Source organism: Protomyctophum parallelum, assembly GCF_964188405.1.
Source record: "Protomyctophum parallelum genome assembly, chromosome: 5".
Lineage (NCBI taxonomy): Eukaryota > Metazoa > Chordata > Actinopteri > Myctophiformes > Myctophidae > Protomyctophum > Protomyctophum parallelum.
In genome coordinates this window covers 49,480,140-49,501,274 of record NC_139702.1, presented here as the reverse complement: position 1 = coordinate 49,501,274, position 21,135 = coordinate 49,480,140, and the positions used below count along the sequence as shown (strand labels likewise).

General features: G+C 41.1%; 1 protein-coding gene across 1 annotated transcript; it reads right to left on the bottom strand.

Moving 5' to 3' along the window:
* Positions 1-429: 429 nt before the first annotated feature.
* On the bottom strand, positions 430-15,275 carry LOC310858570 (ATP-binding cassette sub-family E member 1). Its single transcript, XM_083764742.1, has 18 exons — positions 15,139-15,275; positions 14,480-14,632; positions 13,900-13,985; positions 13,699-13,796; positions 13,272-13,389; positions 11,872-12,009; positions 10,310-10,379; positions 9,973-10,069; positions 9,095-9,184; positions 8,796-8,917; positions 7,497-7,718; positions 6,180-6,239; positions 5,813-5,871; positions 5,414-5,524; positions 2,153-2,295; positions 1,859-1,981; positions 1,426-1,537; positions 430-913 (listed from the first exon to the last, which is right to left on the bottom strand). Exons 2-18 carry the CDS (start codon positions 14,580-14,582, stop codon positions 866-868), a joined length of 1,800 nt encoding a protein of 599 aa, XP_083620868.1. The 5' UTR covers positions 14,583-14,632; positions 15,139-15,275; the 3' UTR covers positions 430-865.
* Between the last annotated feature and the right edge of the window lie 5,860 nt (positions 15,276-21,135).

Sequence of the window (21,135 nt, the reverse complement as noted above, 5' to 3'; positions counted from 1 at the left end):
AGCGACGCGGCACAGGCGTTGCCGTGCAGCGATGCGGCACAGGCGTTGCAGTGCGGCAACGCCTGGAAAATAGAACAGTGGCGTATCGGAGCGTCAGGCAAGGCGTGAACGTGCGTCGGACGCCGCCGGTGTGCGATAGGTTCATTGAAAATAACGGAGTCGGCTGTTTTGACGCGCGGCGTTCGCAGACGGTGTGTGTAGCCCTTCACTCTCCTTCTCACTCCCCATTTCCTGAATAGAAGAACATTTATAAAATTATTTTCTTTACTATCGTGAAATTAAACTACTTCCTTCAAGGGCACCTGAACATGCCTGGATGGTATGTCTACAATAGCTGACTTGGACAGAATCTCAGCGGGGACAACCTATTATTATCAACAGTTAACTCTATATACTCTTTAACAAATAAAAACCAGCATGACCAAGCAGCATGTGAAATATGTTGATTTATTCATTAGATATTTTCTTCAAACTTGACATGGTTTGGTTACCAGGAATTGATAAAACCCTCCTTTGGTACCCAAAGGCTTTGTGTATACACTGTATGTGTGTGTGTTGACACTGGTCAACCCAGCCTGTATCAGCACAGACAAGGGTTCCTTTTAAGCCGATGATCCCCAGCCTGTTTCTCCGTGTTCCCTCATCTAGAATGTCTTGTTTAAGCACTAGCTCACTTCATGATGAATAATTAAGATGAGGTCAATCATGTGTGCTAGAACTGTGCTTAAAAACACTCCGCCCCCGGTGTCTGAGTGGAGGCCCCTAAGGATAACTAGGGTATATGAAGTCTCCTCTTCCTCCCACTTCCTCCATAAGTAGATGAAATGATTGAAGGACAGTGGATGAGCTCTCTCTCTCTCGCCGTTTAGTCATCCAGGAAGAAGTAGTTTCCACTCCTCTTTTGCTCTGCATCCTGAACAAAGACATATCCAATTCAAAATCATTAATTACTGTAAGGAACGCTGATTTGGGCACATTGGTGATACACAGCTCATAGCTCTGCTTTTTGTTGTCATGCTGCTTTTGATTGGTTAGCTAAGTAGAATGGGCAGAAACTATGGGTACAGTTCTAGCTAGCCAATGCATGTGCCACAATTTTACATGCTAATTTCCAGTTTCTAATATATGCATATTTCTCAACACACTCAACTTCCTTTCTGCTCACTTGAATTTTGTCAATAATGCCATTATACTGACTCGCAATAATATTGGCTTATTTACTCACAAATTATTTCCAAATGACACCCAACACGATAAATATGTGGTACAAATAAACCACATAAAATAATCACAACCATGTAAAAACATACATAAGTAACATACAAAACACATTAAAAGACAAACGATAAAAGGACAACACAACACTGAGTTAAGCTAAACAACAACAAAGTAAACATTCCATGTAAATTCAGCCTCCTCCTGTACCTTTATGGAATGCATCTTGTTGATTCTTGGTCTGTAGTTGTTGGGGTCTCTTCTGAAGGTGATCTCCAGCTGACCGAGGAACTTGTTCATGCCAGCGAGTAAGGTCTGTGGTCTGCAAAGATTATGCAAACAACACATTATGATCATGCATCTCGGGGCTCAGCACACTGCTGGGTGTAACTCACTCTCATTGTAATAAAATTGTCTGGGATGCTTACAAAAGGAGACCAAAATGACCCCAAACAAGTGAAATAGTTAAGTAAAATAAAAAGTTTATTAAGGTTCACAATTTAAATGAGGGACTCAAATATATCTGATTATATAGTATAATCAATTTGGAATATTGGACCAAAATTATGTTGAAAGAATGGTCCAGAAATCCCTTACTGTATATCCCCACATGTACTTTACACCTCAACTTAGTGAATCTTACTTGTTGGCAGTTGAGCTCCTGGATGGGATACCGTCAAACACAATGACGCGGTCCGCCAGATAGGTGGCCATGATGAAGTCATGTTCCACCACAAAGCCTGTCTTCTGCGCATGGAGGATAAATCTAGGCAGCGGACAGGGAAATAACAGTAACTTGTCAATAAAATAACTAAATCCACCAAAAGGCAGCACCCTCTGTGACTTATGTAATATGGATACAAATCAAATATCTCATTTGAGACAGTGAATTCCTCAAGTGGTTGCCATATTCATCATAGTGACTGTGTGCACTCACCGTTTGATGACTCTGGCGGCCACTAGACGTTGCTCTGAGTCCAGATAGGCAGAAGGCTCGTCAATCAGGTAGACGTCAGCTGGTTTACCCAGACATAAGGCCAAGGCTACCCTCTGCAACTCACCTCCAGACAAGTTCTGGACCTACACACACAAACTGTATATGAGGGCAGGTTCCATATTGAATATAGCCAACTCACTTCTAATGTGCACATTGATTCAGATTTTCTGCTGTCATATACATTTCTTAATAGGCTACACATTGATTGTGAATATTTACAATTTAACAAATTAACTGCTCGTGACGGAACGTTTCTCCAATTAGAATCCAACCAGCAACTGCTTCTGACGGAACGTTCTGTCGATTTAAGATTTAAGCAAACGGGATCGCTGTATTATTTATTTATTTTTGTATTGGCCTTTCCTTCTTCAGCGATCGTAGACCGCTTTTGCGCATGCGCACTGCCGTTCACTTCATGTATACAGGCTGACTAAAAAGCTGAATAACTCTAAGGCCCTTTCCCAATTACCCCCTTCTCCATGGCCCTTAGCCCTTTCCCCTTGCTGATGCGCGTTCACGTGAGGAGGAAGGGTTCTCAGAGTTTAGAGCTAGGGGTAGGGGCGAGGGGTAGACTCCCCTTCGTTTGAAGGGAAATTGACGGGACTTAAAACGGAGCAACATCACAGAGGGCTAAAGGCGGACGAGTTAAGAAGCCTTTTTTGTCCTTTATCATGGAGAAATATGATAATAACCAATATTATTTTAATGTATTAACAATCTGCATCGCCAAAAACATCGCAATCTCTAGCAAAGGTTAACGTTACCTCACGTGAACTAACGATATGCTACGGCGTTGCATTCATACGTTACCCATTCATTTCATTGACATCGGCGCTTTATTCTTTTTTATTTACCGCTGGTGCCCCGGTGGAACAACTCGGATGCAAGCTAGCTTAATTAGCAGGGATCAGTCCGACCACCCAGACCACGATATGTCAACATTCTGCCGTTTTGGAGCTCTTAAAAGCTGTGAAATAGCCTACTGTACCTACATAACGCTGTCGCTGCATAACGGCTACTCGGTGCAGTGATAGCTGGTATGGTTTTATCATGACCAATGTTATGCTAATCCCAACAAGTTGCAAAAGTTACATAACTAATTAGCAATGGTGTTGTTTTTTTCCCCAGGCAAACCAGCTATGGAACAGACTGCAAGCTGCTGTACATTGGATGGAGATGAATCACTATGGCATTTTCATTGTCCTAAATGTTGTTGAATTTGAAATTCAATATTTCAATATTTGAAATATGTAGCATACCACGACTTGTCATAGGACACGATAGAAAATGACTCCGTTCTTAATGATATTAAAAACAATGAACACAGTGACCACAGCCCCTTCTTTCTATACTGTAAATAGTTTTTCCTTTTTCTAACCCTGTATATGATATAGGCTATATATCTGTACCCATTCTATACAAACTGTTAATACAATAATCAATGAATCAGGTACAACTGCTGAGCAGGTGTCAGAATGAGCTATATCTAGCTGAATTACATTCTGGTGGGCTACCAAGATGAGACAAAATTACAATATATTTATTTCATCATAACCACAGCAATGTTATATTTACGTTCCATCTCTTCTCCCAAAATAGTTGATCTACAGCTTATGGAAAGTGGTTTCCAAAGTGGGTTATGGGGACCCCCAGGAGTCCTGGAGAGAGTTCCAGGGGGTCCCCAGCTAAATGATAGTTTGTAACCAAATGGTCCATTTGTACACTCTCAGAGTTAATTAACATTGATTTTACAATATAAATTGGGGGTCCCAGAGACAGAAATGCCATCAAATAGGGGTCCATGGACTAATGCATGTCACACTGGCGGTCTGTGACACTGCTAGATTCGTAAAAATCTATGGGGTCCCTGGCATATCTCTTCAAATGGGGGTCTGTGGGCAAATTAGTGTCAATTTGGGGGTCCTTGACATGAAAGAGTTTGGGGACGACTGGCCTGTAGTGAGCTTGCAGATCAGCTATTTTCTGAGAACAGGTTGTATATCAATATCTACAAGGGACGTTCAATATTTAGGGACGTTCCAATTCCTAGGGGGATGATTTATCCCCCTACCCCTTGACACTCATTATGTAGGGACAAGGGGAAGGGGCAAGGGCTGAGGGGTAGGGTTAAAAAAGGAATTGGGAAAGGGCCTAAATCTACGGAGATCTCCATGGTTTTGACAAAACACTGATGTTCGGAGGTCTTTTCTGATTATCCGGTGATCCCGATTGGAACATTGGCATTTTCTAGAGCAAGGATGGCCTCATTTTAGCTCGCTAGAATTTACGCTAATATCTCAAATGGACGCCCAAACCAGACGTGCGTCACACTGAAACCAAGTAGATCCGGGTCGGCAGTTAACCCATTCTGAACGGGCACCCATTTTGGTGTCAGCATCATGTTATGCTTTAGCTATTGAAAAATAGCAGATCTACAAGCTCATATCGCGCCACCGAGTGGCGCGATACGAGCTTGTAGGTCTGCTATTTTTGAATAATCGAAGAACGACTGACATTTTTAGAATCTGATCTCAGGTCAGAATGGGTTCATCAGACCAGTGTGTGTCCAGTGGAAACCTCATATGAATCTGATCTCAGGTCAGAATGGGTTAAGCTTTTGCGTCCACCAGGTGGCAGTGATACGGTTAACATGCAGTGAGATTGCACGTAAATCGCTGGAACGTCAGCAGCGCTCTCCGTTGTGTCAAGGAGTAAACAATCTAGTGTGTAGATTCTACACACTAACACTATTAAGCAATTAGAGTTACTGGCAGCTCAGAGGGGAATGCAGATTTGATGTAAAGTTTTGTTTCACTCAACATACTGTTTTGGTTGCGCCACACCAATTATTTGCAGTTGCACAGGTGCTCCCAATAATATTCTTGGGTTGCATAGCAACCCAAGAATATATAACAAAAATGGTCTTCTTACCGGGCACCCATTTTGGTGTTAGCATCATGTTATGCTTTACCTATTGAAAAATAGCAGATCTACAAGCTCATATCGCGCCACCGAGTGGCGCGATACGAGCTTGTAGGTCTGCTATTTTTGAAAAATCGAAGAACGACTGACATTTTTAGAATCTGATCTCAGGTCAGAATGGGGTTAATCAGACCAGTGTGTTGTCCAGTGGAAACCTCGTGTGAATCTGATCTCAGGTCAGAATGGGTTAGATTGTTGAAGTTCTGGTGTGATACTCACGTCCTGGTCGATGATGCTGTCTATCAGCATTGGTTTCATGACATCGGTGACAAACTGGGGGTGTGTGTAGGAGTCACGGATCTTGTCATGCATCAGAGCCCTCACACTGCCCTAAAGACACACAGCAGAATACTGGGTTAGATAGTCAGGAGGCCTGCAGGATATTCAGTGAGGGGCCGATTAATAGCTAATAAAATAAAAATAGTTCTTTATTGAATAAGGGAAAACCAAACATTGACATTCTCCCAGCATCATTTGAATAGTAGGTCAATGATTCTGCCCTCCACAATTAGACCTTCTTTAGAAGGGAAAAGGCCTTTGTAATAGGCCTACTGAAACGTCAGGAGACAATATTGCCATTTGGATTGTTTTAGTGTTACATCAGCCTGACAAACTTACTTTGAACTTGGGACTGATCTTCTGTGGTTTGTAGCTGACATTCAGGATGGGTACATCTCCTGGAAATGAAAGTTTAATTTAATATATTTTCTAAGAGGCCCAGTGACTTACATAATTGTCGGCGGCAAACAGTAACACAACCCCGAGTCTAAATCTATGGCATGGTGTTCTCCTCAGGCAACAAACAAACAACACCCCTTTACATTTTTAAGTTAAGTTATTGAATCGTGAGGATCGCGGAATCCACACTGGAAAGGTGTGTCCGACCTTACTTTGTGGCTTTACTCTTGATTGTATCTTTGGTGACTGTAAATGAGTCTGAAAAAGAGGATCAGCCAGTAATATCAGTGATGTCCTCAAACCTCACCTCCTTCATCTGGTTTCAGACGGCCAGCCAGCATTCTGATGAACGTCGTTTTGCCTGTTCCTGAAAAATGAATAGAACAATAAAATGGTGTTTTAAGACACATATTTTTAAAACTACAATGCATGCACATTAAGGATACAATAATATTGTACTATGAACACAGACTGGCGTGCTGACATATAGTCATTTCCTTTGTTTACTTCATGCCTGCAGACAGCTACTGCAGCAGTGAGTTGCAGAATTGATTACATTGCTGTGAGTAAATATATGGCACTATGGCTGCTATATCTTCCATTTGTTAGCAATTCTCTCGACTAGCTGACATTACTAGTTACTGTATCCCAATTGCCATTAAATAATACCCGTATTCGTGTCTTCTTTGCTGGCGTAACGGCCGCAAAGAAGATGGTTGCGTCGCACTGGAAACCACCTCATACATTGACGTTTCGCCAATGGGCTTTGACCTTTCTAGATATCATCTATATGGAATTGTCTACAGCAAGATTGCACGGAGCGAAAGAAGAAAACATTTGGTCTGATATTGCAGATATGGTTAAGAACATGATTTAGTCATTATTTATTTATTTTTCCCTATTGCACAGTGGTCGGAGTCCTGACAATTTGTGACATGTTTGGTCCCGGGGGGAGGGGTGGGTGGGATTGTTTGTTGTTTGTTTCTGTGTTCCTTTCTTTTGCTGTTATGTGTTATATTTATGTGTTTTGTTTTCTTTATTTCATTCATGATGTTAACATGTTCTATTGTGATTTTTTGTCTAAAATAAAAAACATTTGATAACAAAAATAAATTACTAGTTACTCAAAGTTACTTAAAGTAGCTAAACGACTAATCCGTTGTTGTGGCTGAACAACCACCGATTAACCACCGGTTAACTTAGCTTATCTTCTGTCTCCTGATGGCTTTCCAACCAGAGCTATCTTCCTATAAATAAGGAGATCTCTGTCGGGGTGTGCACGTGAGCGTGCATATGTCCACAGCGTTAGAAGCACATAGCTTTAGAACGAGTGTGTGTGGCCACGTGTGTCTGTGTGTTGGCTCTGCGTCCGCGACACGGCGACGGGTGCTCGCGTGTGCTCTGGCAACAGGTCATGCGTGCCTGTTGCACACTACCCTGTACAACCCAAAGTGTACTGTGTGCCTGTGCACATCCTCAGGTAGGATAATCTACAATTGCATGTCCATTGAACATTTCCCCTAGCCTTGCGGACCCAGAAGTTCCGTTTAAAAAAAATAAAAAAATGTAAGAAAGAAAATTAACTAACGGCACACACGCACAAACATGCACACAGACATCTTACCGTTCTCTCCTAGCATGACCATGATTTCAGAGTCGGTGAACTCTCCCTCCATGATCTCCAGGCTGAAGTCTCCCAAGTCCTTCTTCATATGGGGATACTGGTAACGACACATCTTCTTTATCTCCTCCTCGTTGGCCGTCTCAGCCACCTTGAACACTAGCGACGTCTGTCTGAAACGCAAGTTCTCCGTGGGTACGTAGCCATCCAGGAAAATGTTGATGCCTGGGGAGAACAGGATTTAAGTAGACGGATTGTAAAAGTCAGATCACGACATTAAAGTCCTCTCTCCAACTAATTTTACTAGGGCTGTCAAATGATTAAAAAAAACATTAATCAGAATAATCACAGCTTCAGAATTAATTAATCATGATTAAGCAACATTCAAACTATTTCGTTCTTTATATATATATATATATATATATATATATATATATATATATATATATATAGCGCGCCTGGTGGCGCTATAATAGGCCAATGTGAAAAGGGTGGCATTTCTTCTTACGCCTTGGATGGCAATTCGATGATTTGAGGCCTTTTGTTCCAAAAATGTGTTTTTCCCTATACATATTAAGGCCTGTTCAGGGTCTGTTTTAGCTGGGTTTTCACCTAGAAGACTATGGAAATCTGGGACACTGTTGTACGAAGTGAACTGTCAAGAGACTGACGTTCACACATGTTCAAGGACAACACTGCAGGTCAAGACTGCGCATGCGTTAATTGCGTTAAAATATTAGAACACAATTGATTAACACCGTTAACGGGATAATTTTGACAGCCTTAAATTTTACTCAAAACATAAATAATAATCTAGTTCAGATGTAATCATGGCCGATGGCCCATAAGTGTACCACCTGACTAAGTAGCAGCCCTATAGAAAGTAGAGTTTGCAACTAGTCAGCTGGAGTTCAATGTCGCAAAACTCAAAATGAGCCAAGTCATTGTCGTTCCAGACTACTGACTCAGAGTGTAGTTTGCTACCATGTTACATGTTAAAAAACACAAGAATTGTAGTAGCTAACTATAAATTAATGGAATCTTTGCATGCATGTCTGTTAGTAGACAGTAGTACAACTACGTCTCCAAATTAGATACAATGGGTACAACAAGTATATTGCATAACCGAAGGGGCATGCGTTCTCAGTGGGCAACAAACAAGTGAATGGCATACCTTTTCATACAAATTATCGGTAGATATTTTTACTTTAATTCTATATACAATATTTGTGGCTTTCAAAGCACACAACTAGCATTCCCTGTCTGATATTGTCCTCCGAGTAGCACTTGGTGTACACCTACCTTCCCTGACGCTGAAGGGCATGGTAACCACTCCGTAAGCACTGGGCACTCCATAGAGACAACAGATGAAATCTGACAGGTAGTCCAGGACACTTAGGTCGTGTTCCACCACAATGATGTATCTGTGAATGAGGAATGAATACCCAGGCGTTCACACAGACAGTGGCTTAGTTATAGCTATAGTTGTAATACTCGAAGTTGACCTTTTTCACCCGCGCAAATGTAACCGTTAGTCTGAAAAGATAACTAGTAAACATTAATAACTCATTATGGAGGGTTGGTTCTGGAGGGTCACTGACCTGTCTGGACTGATGAGGGAGCGGATGGTCACAGCAGCTTTTAAACGCTGCTTTACATCCAGATAACTGGACGGCTCGTCAAACATGAAGCTGAGGGAAATAAACAGGACAGACTGTAGTCAGAAAACAGTATACTAATTTAAGTCAGTTGATCAACTTGTATGAAAATGTATTTGAAATGGTAATAACTAAACTGCAAAGATAAGAGTATACCGGCGTAGAACGTATGGAAGAATGTGCATCTCACAAATAATGTATGTGATTGTATTCTGCCTGAGTCTTCAATGTTAGAGATTTGGTTGTCATTTCATGTCCCAATGTATTTGTAGCACTCAGCGCTACAAATTGGCTCAGGATTACAGATCCTAAATTCTGATTTGGACCATTTTATTTATGGCTTTTATTCATGTTGTTGTTTTGTTTCTTGTAAATTATGCCACATGCAGTTGCTTTTAAACAGATTGGTTTCATCATTGGCCACAAAATAAAACAGTTCAGTATTAGGTAAAGTAGGAGTTATTAGCCTGCATACGTCTGCACAGACTGACACAGATGATTGATGAAGCAGTATTGAAACTTTACTTTATTGAAAAAATACAGTGCATCCGTGTGCTCCAGAACTTGATTTACTGTACCGTTTTCATTGGATTGTCAATATCTGAACTTCAGCAGGAATTAAGTACCTCCTGTTCCCAACTTATCTTCCTTACTGACTGACACATGGTGTTCTTCCTAGTTTTTACAGCTTTGCCTAATACTTTATTAATCATTCCAATTTTATTTAGGCCTCGTCTAGTATTGGTAATTAAGAAAAAGATTCAGTCCAATGTGTTTATTAGAAGCCTTGATAGAGATGTGTGTGGGAGTGTGAAGCTTACATGTCGGCCCTCTGGATGCAGACGACAGCGATGGCGAAGCGTTGCAGTTCCCCTCCTGAGAGGTCCTCCACATTTCTGTCTCTGAGATGAGTGAGATCTGAGAAATGGAGGCAGAGAGCGAGCAATGATTTTCTATCTTCGTCAGGCTCTGCTAATTGTTTTAGACAGCCATCATTATAAGAGCAGGGAGATAGATATACTGTAGAATAACAACCCCCAATGGGTAACAGGACTAATAGCAGAGCCACACACACACACACACACACACACACACACACACACACACACACACACACACACACCCCCCTTGCATCTACGGGTAAAAGCGCCAACCTACCAAGCTGTTTGCAGATCACAGTCTCTGTTTTTGTGTCATCCTTCCTGCTCAGGATGGCTCCCACACTCCCCTGATGAACAGATCGCAACATAGCAATCAGCCAAATTGCCAATTCATGTCCAACAGCATTATACAATTTATAATTTAGGCATTAATCACTTCCAAAGATTTATCCCATGTATAATATTTTTGAGGGGCACTTAACCAAACACATTGACAATGAATGGAGAATTTTACGTCATAGTGTCTGAGCAAATAGACATAGTATCCATTTAAGTCATGATGATGTACGATGATCACTTCACCCTCACTTCACATAGGTGTGATTTTCAGCCAATAGTATTTTTCATTTTTAAGGGGTGCTAGTCCCTTCTATAAACAGCCCCTTCCCTACACGTCTCATGATTTGCCATTGACCGCAGTAAGAGAATTCCGGTCAAATGTCCGCTAAATTTTATCCCCGCCTGTCTCAAGTTTTGCCATTGCCGATGAACGGAGAAATGACGTCAGAATTCTGCTAAATATGACGTAAATTAAACATCAAAACATTAAACGCCATTGACACTGAAGGAAAAATTCACATCATATGTTTACGAGCAAATCAGCTAACCAACCAATCACAGGCAACAGGCATTCTGATTGGCCAATGGCCAGTATGAGATCTGAGTGGAATAGTAAGAGAGTGGCGACACGCTTTAATCTCGCCGCAAAGGGGTGCCTATGGGCTATAGTTCCAAAGATTGGAATTTGGAACTATCCCACTGAGATAGAATGAGCACTTACACATTCCAGTGTTACAATGGGAGTCAACGCTAGTGTCGCCACTCTCTTACTATTCCACTCGGTATGAGATGATGCATGATGATGTATGATGACAAGAGCTGACAATTCTCTTAAACTTGCAGTTTGGGCAACTCGAAAACAAACTCCATATGCCCCAACATTTTATTCACCTGCCATAGTGTCAACTCCGGGCCCTTACCCTTGTGTCGGATCGGTGGTTAGACTGGCCTATTCGCCGATACAGATATGACCCGATATGACAAATAGGACCGATACAGATACTTTTCCCGATACCGATACAGTATTTGGACATCTCTACTTGGTTTATGTTGTGTGTAAACAATTATAGCGATTCTCAAAGCAGTTGTCCCACAAACCCTACCTCCAGTCGCAACGGGAGTCAAGCTCTTTTAGCTCATTGGTAAAAAAATTAGGAAACTAGGTTGCTTTGAGACACCAATATAAAAGCTGAGGTAGACATAGTGCAAAGGGGTAACATAAATCAGAATAGGAGAGGCTTTATTATAGCCAACACTGATCAATACATCTTTCAGGTCGGGACATCTTTTATGTATTTTCACTTGTCTTTCGGTCATTATTATTCCCAACACCAAAATGTGTGTGTGGATGGGTGGGCTCCCATACCGAATTACAGATACACAGACAGGCTGATTTTTACATGGCTACTGAATGTCATGCGGTTAATTGTTCATGCATGCAGATACGTCCATAATTAAACTAATACAAGTCAGTAAATCTGGCTGTGGTGCAGGACATACCTTGACCGTCTTGGGGATCTGGTCCACGTACTGAGGCTTGACAATTGCTTTGAGATCATCCTCTAGGATTTTGGTGAAATAATTCTGCAGCTCTGAGCCTCGGAAGTGAGAGAGAATGTCCTGCCAATCTGGTGGGTTCTGGAGAGCCACAAAAAACCCAAATCATTTTTATATTGTCAGCTTCACTCAGCGGATGGCTGCTCAGATGGGAATAATGTTCTTGGTCATTCCGGGGGAGCAATTACCGGTAGGTGTTAAGTATCTTGCTCAGGGACACTTTGATTACTGGGCCGGCAGGTAGGCGACGCAAATGTCTTTCTGATTACCAGGGTTTCAAAGAAGTACTGCTTAATTCCAAAAAGGTGTGTAGACTGCAGACTTGCAAATAAACTAATTCCAAGGCACTCAACCAACCAACACGTTTCGACCTAGAAGGTCTGATGCAGTCTACACATTTTGGGAATTAAGCAGTACTTCTTTGAAAACCCTTTTTAGTTCAGATGTACATGTATCACCAAAGAGCACCTATCGATAAAAGCCACTGGCTGATCCTTGCACTTCTTTTTTCTTCTATTTTTAAAGGACCACTTCACCACTATCTTCATACAATAGGTCCTCACTAATAATCATGATAAAATGGCACACTTTTTTTCTACTCAGTCTGTGTCTCATAGGAGGGCTGGGGCAGTTCAGAAACCCGTCCATTGCAGGCGTTCTAGTCCTGAAAAGTTGCAATGCGAAAATGGAAGCTATCGTTCTCATGATAATGCAAATCTAAATACTGGCCTGGGCGACTGGCGTAGCTGTCTGGGCACCATGGCTGGTAATCCAGTCTGGCAGTGTGCCGCGGGTTCGACTCCCGATCCCCACAGCCTTTACTTATGTGTCACCCCCCCCCCCCCCCCCATCTCTCTCCCCATTTCCTGTCAGCCTACTTTCATCTATCCCTCTATCAATAAAAAGGCGAAAGCCAAAAAAATATATATCTTTAAAAATCTAAATCTGCCTAACGATGATGTCACTGTTGGATGGGTTTCTGAACTGGCCACAGCCCTTCTATGAGACACAGACTGAGTAGAACAAATTTGTGCTATTTTATCATGATTATTAGTGAGGATCTATTATATGAAGATAGGTTGAAAAGTGGTGTCAATCCAGAATGACTTAATGAGTTGAAGATGACGTGTAATAAGCATGAAATCCTACATCCTATAGGGTTTATAGGATGTCGAGTAGTTGGCAATAATCGACTAATGAGGTTGCGTATAGTTGTGCCACAGCACCCTCTGGTGTATTGATTCATGCACATACGCCAAAACATTAATCCTACTAGAGGCAATTAATTTAGCCTAATTTACAATAGTATGTATGCTATAATAAATATCCAGATCTTCACTCACATCAAACTTTCCCAGGTTGGGTTTCTGTTTTCCAGCCAGGATCTTCAATGCTGTGGACTTCCCGATTCCGTTAGTTCCTACCAAACCCAATACTTCCCCGGGTCTGGGGATTGGTAACCTGTAAATCCATACAATATATATTTAACAGCAACTTACATGAGTCACTGGATTCAATTTCTGACTAAATAGTTTTGTTGTTTTTTTACTGGGACACTCAGGGACACTTTGACACAGACTGGCCGGGAGGCAAACCTGTGACCTTCCGATACCCAGGCAATCTGCTACTGTAAAGCACTTTGGGAACAGTGCAATATACAGTAACATAAGCCAGATTCAAAACCCATGACATTGTTATATGATATAAACACACTAACGAGATGAGCCTCTAACAAGACCAAGACCATAGTCATCTTGGGGTTGAACCCACCTATGCAACTTGAAGGAGTTGGCACAGTATCTGTGGGTGGTCTCTTTCTCAAGGTTGCTTGGCAAGTTGACAATGGACAGGGCCCCAAATGGACATTTCTGGAATTGGATTTATTGGAGAGAAAAAAAGTTTTCAGTTCAAAAGTGTGGCAATGTGCATTATGACACACCTTTGTCAATTCAGATAAAATTGGTCATTCACCTTTACACAAATTCCGCATCCGATGCAGAGGGATTCAGAAATCCAGGCGATTTTGCTCTGAGGTGTGACCTCTATGCAGAGTTTACCTGGAGGAGAGAGACAAGGACCAAACAAACTCATCTTGGTAATTCATACAAACTGAAGAATCAAAAAACAGATAAACTATGTCAAGGGTCTTCAACATTTGTCAGGCCAAGGATCCCTTAGCTGAGAGAGAGATGAAACTGCATATTGGGGTCATGTTAAATGTGTATTTTCAGGCATTTAACAATTGAAACCCTCAATAACATTTTGTAAACTTGTCATTTGGCTCGGTACTTGGTCTGCTCTTTTTTCCCTGTACGCCCAACTTCTTTGCCGAAAATATCCGATCTACAAGCCCACAACACGTTGCAGATCTGCTATTTTCGGCTAATGTTCCCCCCGGAATAGGGTTGCGACTTGCAAGGGTTCAGTCCCTATCACACAAAGATTTGCCAGACCCCCTGAAGTATATCTGAGGAGGCCCCAGTCCCCCTGTTGAGAATACCACTGGACTGTGTGATATGTGTCTTATTTATAGAGAAGGGAAGCTTCCTACCCATTCGGACCACTGGACAGCTCTTCTTGCATTCTTGGCGGCATTTCTTTGGCTTGCACTTGTCATGATTGACAATGGCAATTCTAGTGTTCTTTTCTGACATCTTCTTGCCTGTCAGGTGGTGGGCAGAGCAGAAATCTCTCCCCCAGTAGCCTAGTGCAAAACACAACATTCAAAAGTAGCCTACAGGATTGGTATTCAGATCATACAGCCTACGTCCGACCATTATTGAAATCGACACACACATTTCGATTTCTTTATTTGAATCCACAAATTACAATTAATTTCACACACACACACACACACACACACACACACACACACACAGTTCATAGCAGATGTTGCGATTTCGACAGCATATACACGCATTTATGACGCCATACTGAACGGTAATAACATAACAGGACCAAGTAAAGGCCGAATAATGAACACGCTGACGGGGATCAAATGAGACCAGACCGCCACACAGGGATTAAGTGTATGTCTATTTCTAATAACTGTGCCTGCTGAGCTGACGTTAACGCCGCGGTAACTAGCAAGTAGCATGTTAGCCCGTTTAGGCTAAGATAGCCAACTACGACGTTAATACACACTGCATTCACACCAGGCCGTTATAAGCGCTCTGTAAACAGAGCCGTTTATCCGTCAATTCAACTCACCTCGAAACAGTACCTTTAGGACGTGTGCCCACCTGCCGCTGTGTTAATATGACGTTAATTTGGTCTTTAATAATGTGCTTATTGCAGAGCAACGTGCTCTGTACAGGAGGAGCCGCCGCCGGGAGGAGATATGGCGCGCCACTTGCGTCATGATGATTCGCGACGTCCCGCCAGTCAGTCGTGCGTCACTGACGCAGAGTCCAGAGCCTTATTATTAGATATGGCTCTGCCAGAGTCCAGAGTAGACCAAAAAGCACTTTCGGTATTTGTAGACTAGGCTTGATTTAAAAAAAATGTGCTTATTTAAAGGTATATTCAGTGATTTCACTTCATTCAAATATCACTTATTGTTTTGTTTTGTTGTGATAATCCTCTCTACTATAGAGTGTTCTGACCATATAAGGAGTTCCTCCCTGTCCCCAGTTAACCCCTGGGGGTCAAAAAACCTTAGGTTTCGTTTTTGGCTCTCTATCCTGATTGGATGAAAGGCTTAGGTCCCAGCCAAAAACGAAACCTACGGTTTTTTGAGTGAAATCACTGAATATACCTTTAAAGTGCTGAAGGCAAATCGTGTTAATTTATTACATACGTGTTTTCTAGGGGTATTAAAGGGCTGCTGAATCCAAATCTGCAAACTAAAAAAAATGTATGCTAAACCCTCAAAATTAACCATTTAAAGATGGCGGCCACCACTCTCACTTGTACCCAACACATGGCAAGAAACCCAAAGCCACAACAGCTGTCACTATTGCAACACCCACAACACCATCTTACACACTACACACACACTCACACGGCAGTGACGTCACATACTTACCTTCGCAGTGTTCGGGACCTATCTCCTCCTATCGCGCCGAACGCCAAAACTTAACACCACCCGCCAAACACTGGCACTGGCACTGCCACCAAAAATGCCTCCCTTCCACACTCATGCCGCCAATGCATTTGTTTACTACAAACATTATCGCCCGAAGCACCCACGCCCCCGGAACACTGTTGCCCTTTCACCACGCTAAATTCGCCAGGTCTATGCAAGTGAGCACAAATTACATGTGAGAAAATTCATTCACAAGCCCACAAATGCCATTCAAATGCCATTCAACACACACTACGACTCGCTTACAATTCGCAAACCTGGCAACACTGCCCTGTCTTCTAATAGGCCCACACTAGCTCTCAGAATCTGATTCTCATCTCCCGCAGGAGAAGAGAAACGAGGAAGGAGAGGAATTTTCGCCTCACGATTTTGCTTTTTCCTTCTAAATCTCTGTATTTAAAATATCGCTCTCTCAGCGAATCTCTTAGTTACATCAACATTGTTCTTTCACAGTTTTTGGTTTGTACGGTTGTACCAAACTATTACAACATCATACAGTCATCAATTCATTATTCATCATAATTTAAGTAAGCTCAGAACCTAACATCTGTCTTACAGTATAGAATATCTGTGTACAATGAAGCTACACTATAGGATGCTATGTCTACTATACTATGAAACATTTCAGATGACAAAAATATGACTAAAACTGTGCTTCAGAATCAACGGTGCTTCTATGACACATGACAGCATGTTCTTCACCCAGCTGGCACTGCTGGATTAGTCTGTAACAAGTTGTTCAGAGATATGCATGGCGTTCCCTCTCTCTCTCTCTGCTCTGATGGGAGTCAAGGTCACAGGTTGTGTGTGCGTGGGTGCGTTGGTGCGTGCGTGCATGTCTAGTTTTTGTGAGGTTGTAATTGAACGTGTATATGAATACAAATTCTTGGGTATCACAATAGATAATAGACTCTGCTGGAAATCACACATAGATAAGACTAAAACAGAAATATCTAAATCGATTGCTATACTAAATAAAATTAAACACTTAGTAAACAAAAATTCACTTCACATACTGTACTGCTCCCTCATACTCCCATACTTAACCTATTGTGTGGAAGTATGGGGGAACACCTATAAAACCATTATAAACCCAATTTACATGCTACAGAAAAAAGCAATAAGAATTGTTAATCAAAGCGACTACCTCTCACCAACCAACCCACTTTTCATGAACTCAAATACTCTCAAATTAAATGATCTAGTGGACGTAAACACTGCAGTTATCATGTACAAAGCACACAACAAATTACTCCCTCCCTGCATGCAGGAGCTATTTCAACCTAGAGAGTCCCAATATCCACTCAGGGGGGTGGCCCAATTAAAAAAAATATGCTTCAGGACCAACACAAAAGGTAAATGCCCATCTGTAACCGGGGTCAACCTGTGGAACAACTTAGATAGCGAATTAAAATTGTTCTCAACGATCACTAAATTCAAAAAGTTGTTCAAAGATACGGTACTAAATAAATACAAATTAATATTATGAAACCTATGTATATATGTGGGGGTATAAATAAATATATATATACCTAGAACCATGCTTTGCGGCCTAGTAGCCGCAGAGTATGGCTGTAGGCCCCAATCATGTGTGTCCCTGTGTAGGCCTGCCTCATATCCTGTGGTCAAATATAGCCACATGGTGCATGAGGCAGTGAATACATATCTCCCCAGTTCCCTTGTGTCTTACCCTTGTGATTTTTCGTTAGGTATCCTTGTTTTTGTTTTGTCCTTCTTATTTAATAACATCCGTTTGTTTTGTTTGCTTTACTGTTTTGAGTTTGTTTGTTTTTGTCTTCTTCCTTTTCTTATTATTATTATATATATTATTATTATTATTACTACATAGGCCAAATCAAAGCCCTGCTTAGATTAATTCTTCTCAGAATCTATGGCCAGAACTTTATAGTTCTTACTGCGAAGGTAAGTGTGTGACGTCACTGCCGTGTGAGTGTATGTGGGTGTAGTGTGTAAGATGGTGTTGTGGGTGTTGCAATAGTGACGTAGCTGTTGTGGCTTTGGGTTTCTTGCCATGTGTTGGGTACAAGTTCTCACTTGTTAATATAGATAAATGTGTCATTATATAAAGGTAACCATAACTCCATAATATGCATAACGTTAACCTCTGTTGTACTTTCACAATTAGATCTGATAATCTGATATCATGTGTGACTGAGTGGCATAATTTACTCCCCCGTTTTATTACTGTTGTGTAAAGAGATAAGAAATGTGGGTGGATGATTTCCATGAAACCATATGTGGTTTCAAGAGAATAACCGTCCGATACACAGCTCAGCATATTTCCTGTCAGTAGGCTGGGGTGCAAAACCCAAACTCAACTGTACTACAATACATATTAGGGATATTAGTGCATACAAGTGGTCCTTGAGGGTGTTCCAGGTGGTCCCCAGCTAAATGAGAGAGTAATCAAATGGACCCTTACAGATCTTTAACTCTTGAGCATAAAATGAAACGAAATTTGATTTAATTTTAGGCTCTTAAGAGTTATATTGTTAAACATCTGCATTACTAAATGTACAAGAAGTCTAAAAAATTAGAGAATGTAGAAGAATCGTCTTTCCCGTTCTATCCTAATGGTACCAACATCAAATACAGCATGGAATTGTGGACAAAATCTTACATTTTGGTTCTGAGAGGCTCAATCTCATCAAATTGTGCCGAAAAAATTGTGTTAGAAAAAAGAATGGGCCTTGACATGAAAAAGGTTGAAAACCACTGCCAGTACAGCGAGACTATAGAGAATATACCATCATCAGCATCAACAGATTTGACTCATATGTTTTGGTCATGTCCAAACCTGGTGGATTACTGCAGGTCTGTTATTTATGTATTTTATTATTATTTTATTGTATTAAGGTTTTGCAAAAAAGAAGAACAGACAAAGGAATTGAAAAGAAAGAGAGAAAAAAAGCATATATAAAAAAAAAAAGAGAGAACAGGGCATGATTACAAATCAATGAGTTACACTGCTAGAAACTAGAATATATGGAAAGTGGAGGACACACAGATATACTGCATGCAGACTAAATGCTACAGTAAGTGGGATCAGTGAGACATTTGAGCAATGTGTTCTAAGAATTGCTGCCAAATCGCATGGAACTTGCTTGAATTATCCATCATAACATAACACATTTCCTCCATGTGTAATATACAAGTCAGTTCAGATAACCAAGCCTGGTTGGAGTGAGGTCTGTTATTTCTGAAATACTAGGACTGGATGTGAGGTCTGTTATTTCTGAAATAATAGGACTGGATGCATGCAGTGGCGTGCACAGACATTTAGAGGGGCAGGTGCTCAAGTGAAAAAAGGGCACCTTGTGCAGCGCGTGGAACCGTCCGGTTGCCTTAATAGTGTGACTGAGATGTATAGATTTTGGGGCCTAAATAATATATTAGAAGCTATTTTATCAAGAATTGGTCACCATGGTCCACATACTGTAGTCAGTACTGTACAAAAAATCCAACAGCATATCGTTAAATCATTAAAGGTGTAATTCACTGTCATGCAATTGAATGTCTAGACTTTGAGCTTCCTCCTGTGGGGTGAAAGCAGGTGACACACACACACACACACACACACACACACACACACACACACACACACACACACACACACACACACACACACACACACACACACACACACACACACACACACACACACACACACACACACACACACACACACACACACACACACACACACACACACACACACACACACACACACACACACACACACACACACACACACACTTTGACCTTATTTACCATACTTACTGTGTAAAAATGAAACTAATAAAACTGCTTTTCAACACTGGCCCATTACTTTACTTAAGACCTGGAGGCGTGGTCAATGCTCTTTGGCCACTCAGAATAGCCAAATGGCATTGATCACGCCTCCAGGTCTTAAGTTAAGTAATAAGACCTGGTACCTGGGACACGCAAAATACAGCCCCTCGTGCATTGAAGCGTGCAGTTTCAAGAAACTTGGCAACAACTGCCAGAACACTGAGGATGACTGGGACTAAGTCCATGTGTCTACTGCATGCAAATACAAGTCAGAAACACAAATTAAGGCTTGAAGCAATTATTCATCATAACAAATAATAAAAAAACATTACTAAAGAGGACAATTTTCACAATATAAATGATATAAAAGTGGTTCCTTCACAATTTATCTTAAATATGAATGTGTCAATGTATTCCCCATATATGAAAACATACAAAATGACATTTCAGTCAATTTTATACCTTATTTAATCAAACATATCGTTTTATTATGTTTCAGCAGTGGTGGCCGCCATCTTTAAATGGTCCATTTTGAGGGCTTAGCGGCCATTTTTGAGTTATACATACAGCAGAATTTGGATTCAGCAGACCTTAATACCCTTAGAAAACATGCATGTAATAAATTAACACGATTTGCCTTCGGGGTTCATATTTTTGGGAAACGGACCCAGTCTATTGAGGTGAAAATTAGGAATGAAATATTTGTATAACAAATAAATAAAAGTATATCAATTAAATGAAATCAGTTTTCGATTTGAACGACTCTGAATGGCACGACTCAAGCAACTGCAAAACATAGCACTGTAGTAGTTGGTTTGTATCTACTATAACGGTTGTAACAATAACAATTAAGGAACCAATTATAGCAAAAATGAGGGAGGTGGTGGGTCAGTTCAGAATAAGAATAACTAAAGAAATCAGTAAATAAGTAACTGTAATTTATTAAATCAAAACAAAATAAAGTTTAATAGCAAAATGTTCACTTAATGAAATCAAAATGAAATAAAACTGCCTCGAAAGGGATGGGTGTAAAGCTCCTGACACTGTCCAAAACTAAACTTAAATGTCCAAAAAAAGAAATCCAAATGGAACCCAGTCAATGCTGTGTAGTGGTAAGTCTCCTCTTACCACCCTTTACACTGTTCCGCAAAGTCCGTCCTCAGTCGAAATCCAAACTCCAAAAACTAAAAGAAGGTCTCTAAATCCAATGGTAGAATCCAATATTCAGGAAAGTACTCCAGAAAGGAAATATGGCAAGACTTCCACCTCCACTCTGACAGAGTCAAACTCTCCAGGTGGCCCAAACA

Bases quoted from the DNA above. Each gene is read 5' to 3' on its own strand.
- LOC310858570 (XM_083764742.1), bottom strand. From the start codon at position 14,582: ATGTCAGAAAAGAACACTAGAATTGCCATTGTCAATCATGACAAGTGC. The intron at 1,538-1,858 runs GTAAGATTCACT...TAATCTTTGCAG, and splicing joins AGGAGCTCAACTGCCAACAA to ACCACAGACCTTACTCGCTG. The intron at 914-1,425 runs GTACAGGAGGAG...GTCTTTGTTCAG, and splicing joins ACAAGATGCATTCCATAAAG to GATGCAGAGCAAAAGAGGAG.